Source organism: Ipomoea nil, unplaced genomic scaffold (assembly GCF_001879475.1).
Source record: "Ipomoea nil cultivar Tokyo-kokei standard unplaced genomic scaffold, Asagao_1.1 scaffold0327, whole genome shotgun sequence".
Lineage (NCBI taxonomy): Eukaryota > Viridiplantae > Streptophyta > Magnoliopsida > Solanales > Convolvulaceae > Ipomoea > Ipomoea nil.
The window spans coordinates 1,056,920-1,064,834 of NW_017616755.1; the positions used below are offsets into that span (position 1 = coordinate 1,056,920).

The following is a 7,915-nucleotide window of genomic DNA, read 5'->3' on the forward strand; positions in this document are numbered from 1 at the left end:
TAAGTTTGAGCACTCAAACAATAGAACTCGACGAACTGGAACACAGGATGAACACAGTTGGTTGAGAAGAAGATTGAGCAGAGTTTCAAGAGAAAGTTTATGTTAACATTGATAATAAAGTTATTCATTGTAACCTTCATAATAGGCAACCATTATTATAGAAGTTAATTCTAAAATTTTAAATTTTAAATTTTAAATTAAACTTAATTTCGTTACGAATAAGAATTAACACTGTCAGAACGGTACTCTAAAGAGTAAGGCTTTGGTATATATAGTGGTGCAAACATATTTCCCAAACCAATGTAGGACAAAGGCTACTTAAATTCAACCTCAAATGGGTCTTTAAGAATTAGTTTCTCATTCACCCATTATCTGATTTTGAGCATACAATATATCAATCTCTTCGTCTAATAACGAAAAACCTAAATCCACTTTGACTTGACCCAAATCAGAAGTGAACCTCACTAATATTTGTACAAAAAATAATCACTTATTATGTCATTTTCTTGCTATTTTTCCAATAGTTTATTTATTGTAATTAGATATTTCTCAAAAAAGTTGTAATTAGATATGATATTAGGTACGATACTCGCCAGTTAAGATTCATCATTCAATTTTCAAATATTAAAGAGTAAAATTGAGAACGGATGAGCAAAATGAGAATTATAATTCAAGAAATATTACTGTCTCTCGAACACAAGTAAAAATCTAATCTAGCGCCATTAAATATAAAAATATATATTCCAATTCCACAGCATTTTTCATCGCCAACATATTTATAAGCTAGTAAAAAAGGCTGTAAAATTTCAACTGAAATTAATTAGATTCAACATATTATATTTATATATATATATTCATATTAATATATCACTCAAATTAATCAAAATACATTAAGGGGTCCACATTTGTATAGTCCACCCGCTACTAAACCCAAAACAGAAAAAGTTAGTAAACGACTGACGATACGGGCGTCACGTGCCTCACCTAAAAGTCACGTGATGCACACTCTTTCCCTCCTCCTTCCACATGCAGAAAGGCGGTGGGGGAGGAAACCTCCGCCGCCGCCGCCGGCGGCTGCCTCGCCGAGAAAATCCCGTACCAGATTTCGGTGAACGCTCTGACGATGATGCCGTGATAGTAAGGGGAATTGAGCTGCAAGAAGCAGTTGAGGAGGACCTTGAGGTCGTCCTTGGAGTAGATGTTTCTCTCGAGGATCATCTGAAGCATGGACTGCCGGAAGTCGAGGTAGGGGTCGCTGGAGTCCTTCTCGACGGCGACGCCCTCCCCGTCGATCCTCCCGAAGCCCTGCACCGCCTTCAGGGCCCTGATATTGGAGGAGAAGGTGGTTGTTGACGTGTCCAGAGAACTGGAAGAGCAGTGATTGGGGTCGGTGTCGCCGCGGCGGAATTTTCCGGCAGATGATTTGGAATGGCGGCGGCGGTGCAGCGGTTTAGGTTGGAAAACGGTGGAGTCTTTCGGCCTCGCGCAGCTGCTGCTGCAGCCTAGTTTCACGGTGATATTTCTGAGTATAATCTTCTTTTTATGGGTCGACGACATTGTATTGTTGTAAAATGCAATAATGAAGGTGAGAAGCTTAGAAGCAACTAAGCAAGCTATGCTAACTACTATATATATATATATTAGGGGGATATGGATGAAATATGTCATCGGACTATACACATAAAATTGCAATTGCATCAGGGAACTTAAAAAAGAAAATGTAATTAGGTCCTTGAATAACATTAAATTATACTAATGAATCCAAAGTGATATGTTTACCCATTGATGACTTATGTTGAGGTTATCGGATTTTTTTTTAAAATTTTATTTTAATAATTTTAAAAATAAAAAACTCCACCCCTCCCCCAACCTTTGTCTCCGGTAGTCTGGAGACGAAGGTCGGGGTGGGGGCGGGTTTTTTTTTTTAAAAAAAAAAAATATTAGAATTGGTATTTAAAATTATTAAAATAAAATATAAAATTTTTTCTTATAATCAGGTGACCATGTCAACAATCAATGGATAAATATGTCACTTTTAGTTTAATTGCATGATTTTGTATTGTTCAGAATTCAATTATAAATTGATGATTTAATTGCGTAATTCGATGATCTATTTGACTTTTTCTTTTTCCTATATTATATACATACACGCATCAAAGTGGGAGAAAAAAATTAATTCTATTTTTAAATATATGTATATATATGTATATATTCTTATCACATGATCTGAATTAATTGGATGTAAATTAATACGCTTAGAATGAGAATAGATATCTGTGTGGGTGTGAACTAATTAAGTACGAATCAATATTAAATTGTTATGTGATGAAGTACATTAAATTGTTATGTGAACAAATACATTATAATATCGTCTGATCTATTCCTCTATATTTTATGTACTATATAGATATTTATACAGTGAGCTCCATTTTTGGTCCTACTGTTTTAGAGACGTTTCCAATTTCAGTCAACTTTAATTTTTTTTTGCCACTTTACAACCACTGTTATTGAATGTGTTCCACTTTTAATCCACCGTTAATATTTTCGTCAAGAAGCCGTATAATCAAAGTGTATTTTGGTCTTTTTATGTTTGTCTCTTCTCTTTTAATCCAGACGCTTCATCCTCCTCCTCCGATATTCGAAGATGGCTCTTCGAACAACGAGAATGGGAAGCCAAAGCTACATCGTTTCGTTCGTTCCAACATGGTCGACGAGATTTTTTCTTAGGTTTTAGGTTTAATGTTCTCATTTCTTTAGTCAAACATAGTCTTGGATGAGAAGAAAGGTGAAAATACCCCTAGATTATACGGCCTCTTGATGAAAATACTAACGGTGGGACTAAAAGTGGAACACATTCAATAATAATGGTTATAAAGTGGCAAAAAAAAAATTAAGGTGGACTAAAATTGAAAACGATCCTATAACAGTAGGACCAAAAATAGAATTCACTCATATTTATATATGCTAATTAAAATTCATTCCATATATAAAATTGAATATAAAATATGTTTCCACCAACACTTTCTAGATCGAACCCGTTGCACGAGATCTTCTTAGTGCAATTTACATTTCTTGTAAGATAGATTTTCAAACTTTTACACAAAAGTGAGGTCTATCCAATACGTACATATATACACAAATAATGATTACGAATTGTTCTCATAACAAAAATAAAGTTAAAATCTTATAAAATGTTTTCACGGTAGGTGAGATGAGGTTTATATTTGATAGAATGCATGTAACATCATTCTTTAAGTGATATATCAAGCTAAGTGAGATGTACTCATAATAATTATCTATATATATAAATAATATTTCCCGTTGACCACTTATGAGTTATGATGTAATAATTTTTGGTTTGCAACATATACACCTAACTAGCTAGCTACTTGCTATTTTGAGATGTACATGTATATACGAGTATTAAAATCAAAATTCCAAAGACTTATAGGAGTGATTATATTCATGAGCGTCGAAGTTGCTGTTTTTTTCTTACTTTAGTTAAGTTGGTCTGACAATACAGTTACATAATTACTCCAAACTAGATTTCAAGTTCGACTCTATGTGGGAGCTACTTATTGGCATTTTTTAATTGAGCCGTTCAGCTAGATATGAGCAACCTAGATTGGTTTACCTCATTGTGGTCATTTTTTATTAGGGTCACAAGGTGAACTAACTTATCCCGAGTGCATCTTTAGATAGTAGTTGCGAATTTTTTGTAAATGAAATTGTTATTGTTTATTATATGTTGCTAGATAAATTAATATACACAGACCCAAAAAAAAAAAAAAACAAAAAAAAAACACTTATATAGTGGAGTAACTTGGCTTGAATTGTTGTGACAACCAAATAAAACATGCAAGTTGTATAGTAGAACATAGATCTATGATTAATTTATGGTGGTCGGGTGGTCAAAGGTCCGGTCCTGTTTTACACCATTTCGAGGAACGTAACACAACTTTTTGGGTTTTGCAAACAAATTAAGGCTATTAGCAGCCTATTATACCACCATTATATTTCTACTTTCAATGTTACTCTGATATATTTTTAGTAATGATGGACAGATTATTCTTCCTTTTGAAATAAAAAAATAGAAAATATTTCTTTCTTTTGTATTCAATCATTCTAAAATTAACTTAGGTCTTGGACTAATTATTTGTTCATGGTAAGCATTTCTGAGTGCAACCGATGATTGTCAATAATACTTATGGATATCATCATAGATTTTTTAACATTTTTTAGTGGTCTTGAATTTTTCAAAGAGTGTTATTTGAACTAAACATCTCAATTATATTCTTTATGTGATGACATATCATTGGAAATGATGGACGGTTTACACTTTGTTTTGTTTTATTTTTTGTTTTAATTTTAATTTTCATTCAATCCATGAGAGACAAGTGGCGAGAATAATACTCTCAATAAGGATCCTTATATATTCCATAGATAATAGCGTTATCATTCTTCCGAAAGGTTGAACCCCAACCCTAAGGGTTTCCCACACTCCGATTCGACAGAGCATTTGGGAGGATGATAGCGTTATCATATTAAGGCTATTTGCAACCAAGGGCGTCACATGGGCCCCACAAATTTGGAGTCCAATTATATACGGAGTATATACTCCATATGTAAGTCTTGTGTGAGACAACCTCATTTGAGTAGAGCATTCAAAGTGGGTCGGGCGAGGCGGGGTTCGCCAAACCTTGTAATTTGGTCGCAAATTATATCGTGCACCGCGCATCAAAACGACGTCGTTTTGTTTAATAAAAAGAAACAGAATCTTCGCAAAAAATAACTCTGTTCTTCAATTTCATTTTGTATACACTGCAGTTTCAGTTCAACGCAACTACAGTTTCATTTCGATATAACTACATTTTCATTTAATATTTATACACTCAAATATGTGAAAATGTTATTTAATTTTATTTTATATACACTATAGTTTCATTAAAGCTGTAACACCCCCGATTTTACCAAAATTTAAAAGCTTAAATACGAGATAAAACTAAGCATTAAGCATAAACAAAGCGGAAGCTATTCAACTGCAAAATGGGAGATGTTATGTCACACCTATACAACTATAGGTGCACAGGCTAAGTCTACAAGTCTATCCATGAACAAAGTCATAAGAACAAGGCACACAGGCTATAAGTCTAAACAAGTCTTAAACAATAGGAAAGCATAAGAACTACGCTATCTAGGGTCCACTAGCGCGCTCTCCAAGCTACTCATAACCTGTAAAAACATAGGGATAACACCCGTCAGCGAAAGATGCTGGTAACCCACCAATACGCGTTAAGTAACATAATATATAGATATATCCAAAACCATTTGAGACAGAGGAGTACAATATATATCATTTCAAAACCAAGAGAGGGCACATCAAGAGACACAACATCACGCTCTCAACAAAGACCAATCATCAACAACAATACACAAGTCAATAAGGACAACAAGTACATACTCAACGATAGACGCAACCTACCATCAACATGGTAGAGTTCCCGACAGACATGCTCATAAGCAATAAACACAACAATTCACATAATGACAAGTTTCACGTTCCAACCTTATGCCTTAGTACCACCCTTATAGCTACCACCAACCTTATCTCAGTTCCAACCTATACCTCCGAGTGCCACCCTGTACTCCTGAGTCCAACCTTATCCCTCATGGGACCGTCGTCCCCCGCCAAACTGCCGCCAAACAAAATCGCCGAACTCTCAGTACACGAGGGTACCATTAAATATCATAGTAACATACCGCCGAACTCATGAGCAAAGCTCATGTCACAATACCACCAATCTCATTCATGATCACACATAGTCATCATCAAGAGGATTGAGACTCATCAATAGCCCAATCAAGCATCAACAACGGGTAAACAAATGTACAAGATCACATCATAGATATCAATCAAGAGGTTTCAATGATAGACATGAAACAATACTCAACAACAACAATGGACTTCAATCCAATATCAACATGATTGGCAACACAAGTTTCCAATCCTCAAAAGAATGGACAAACAACACATACTAGCATCAAAGACAACATAACTAGCATGCTCATCAAACGGGTAAACCAAAACGATTCCAATGAATCTCAAGGACACACATAAATCCAATGAATCACAAAGTTGGACCATAAGCACGATTCAAGACACCAAATCCTAACATGGATTCTTAGGACTTCGTTCTAGACATACGAAACATCAAGGAGACACACAAAAGTTCAACAATCCAACAAAGGGAGGCCAAAACATCACATACCAAAGGGAGGAACCACGGGAAAACAACACCCGACAAGGCCACCATCAGTGTACCCCGCGGGTGGAACCACGGGTGGGTACCTACACGTGGTCCTACCCGCCAGGTACAACCTTCCACATGTGGGTGGGGCGGCAGGTGGACATCTGCCCGCCGTTCCGCCCGTGGGGAACATCCCGAACCACAAATAATTCCCTTCGGGGAATTTCATCTCCAAGGTCAAGTTCAAGTCCAAAACACCCCAAATCTCACATACAACAAGGAAATGACTTGAATCCAAGAATAGATCAAAGAACATTCAAGAAACCTAGATACAAGCTCTAAACATGCATTATCACAAGATCATGCATCAAATCACTCACAACATCAAGAATCATCAATAGAAGTCAAGAATCATCAATAGCAAGTAGAAAATAGGTTTTGTATAGCATGAGTTACCTTTGCAGACCAAAAAACTCTTAATTTCTACCCTCCTAAGCTTCTCCTTGAAGCTCATCTTCAACCAAATCTTCTTACACAACCAAAACCACAAGAAAACACTAATCTTAGATAAAGACTAGGTAAAAACAACTAAAAACACCCACTAATCCTAGATCTTACCCTTTCTCAAGCTTGGGAGATGGAAAGGTGGAATCTTGGAATGATTCCTAGCAAGGTTAGATGAGATCTTTCTTGGCTTGGGGAAGAAGCCAAGTTTTCTTAGAGAGAAGGGAGGGAAAAGTTGTCTTGCCAAAGTGGGAAAATGAAATTTAGGTTTGATAGGGTAAGACTTCAAGACCAAGTAAGGAGAAAAGACCATCATACCCTTACTTTCCCTAGAAAGACTTAGGAAGACCCCAAAGAGTTATGCACAACCATCAAAGCTAAAGGTACCCCCTTTTTGACTTAAATCAATTGACCCAGGAGTTGGTCAATTTCAATCCTCCGACTATCAATTTGGGAAATTGATAAGAAAGTCAACGAGGATAACTTGGGATTAATTATCTAATTAATCCTATTTAAAGGATAGGATTTTCGGGGTGTCACAAAAACACAACTACATGATCATTTCAATATAATTACAGCTTCATTGTACAATATACACTCAAATATGTGAAATGTTATTCGGTTTCATTTTATATATATTGTAGTTTCATTTCACCAAAACTACAATATCATTTTGATATAACTGCAGTTTCATTTGATAATATAAAAATAATACGTGAGACAGTGTCGGTTTAGACACACTGTAGTGTCACTCCTTTATAACTGCAGAAATGGCGCTATTTTGACGCGCGGTGCATAATCGATTATGCACCGCGATGCACGATATAACAACTGTAATTTGGTGGGGCAAGCTAAAAAGCCCTCCAATTTGGTAGGCTTAACAAAGGTCGGCCCACTTGACCTTGCCTTAGGCCCTGGGCCATGCATGGGACCTTCAATTTTTATAAATTTAAAATTAATATAAAAAAGTTAATATATGCATACTAAAGAGTTAATTTCTTTTTTTGGTCCTACTGTTATTGGGGCGTGTCTAATTTTAGTCTAACATAATTAATTTTGCCAAATTATGGTAGCTCTTTTTCTAATCGTGCCACTTTTAGTCCTCCGTTAGTTTTGCTGTGTATGTGTTGACCGTAAAATTCAGGGGTATTTTTGTCTTTCCA

General features: G+C 35.8%; 1 protein-coding gene across 1 annotated transcript; it reads right to left on the minus strand.

Moving 5' to 3' along the window:
* Window positions 1-820: 820 nt before the first annotated feature.
* LOC109171678 (transcription repressor OFP6-like) lies at window positions 821-1,618 on the minus strand. The gene is made up of 2 exons (XM_019320747.1): window positions 1,057-1,618; window positions 821-1,026 (listed from the first exon to the last, which is right to left on the minus strand). The coding sequence occupies exons 1-2, from the start codon at window positions 1,555-1,557 to the stop codon at window positions 985-987; spliced, it is 543 nt and encodes a 180-aa protein (XP_019176292.1). The 5' UTR covers window positions 1,558-1,618; the 3' UTR covers window positions 821-984.
* Between the last annotated feature and the right edge of the window lie 6,297 nt (window positions 1,619-7,915).

What these genes read in the sequence shown, in the direction of transcription:
- LOC109171678 (XM_019320747.1), bottom strand. Translation starts at nt 1,557, where the DNA reads ATGTCGTCGACCCATAAAAAGAAGATTATACTCAGAAATATCACCGTG. An exon ending in AGCCGCCGGCGGCGGCGGCG is followed by an intron (nt 1,027 to 1,056) that starts GAGGTTTCCTCC and finishes GCCTTTCTGCAT; the next exon opens with GTGGAAGGAGGAGGGAAAGA.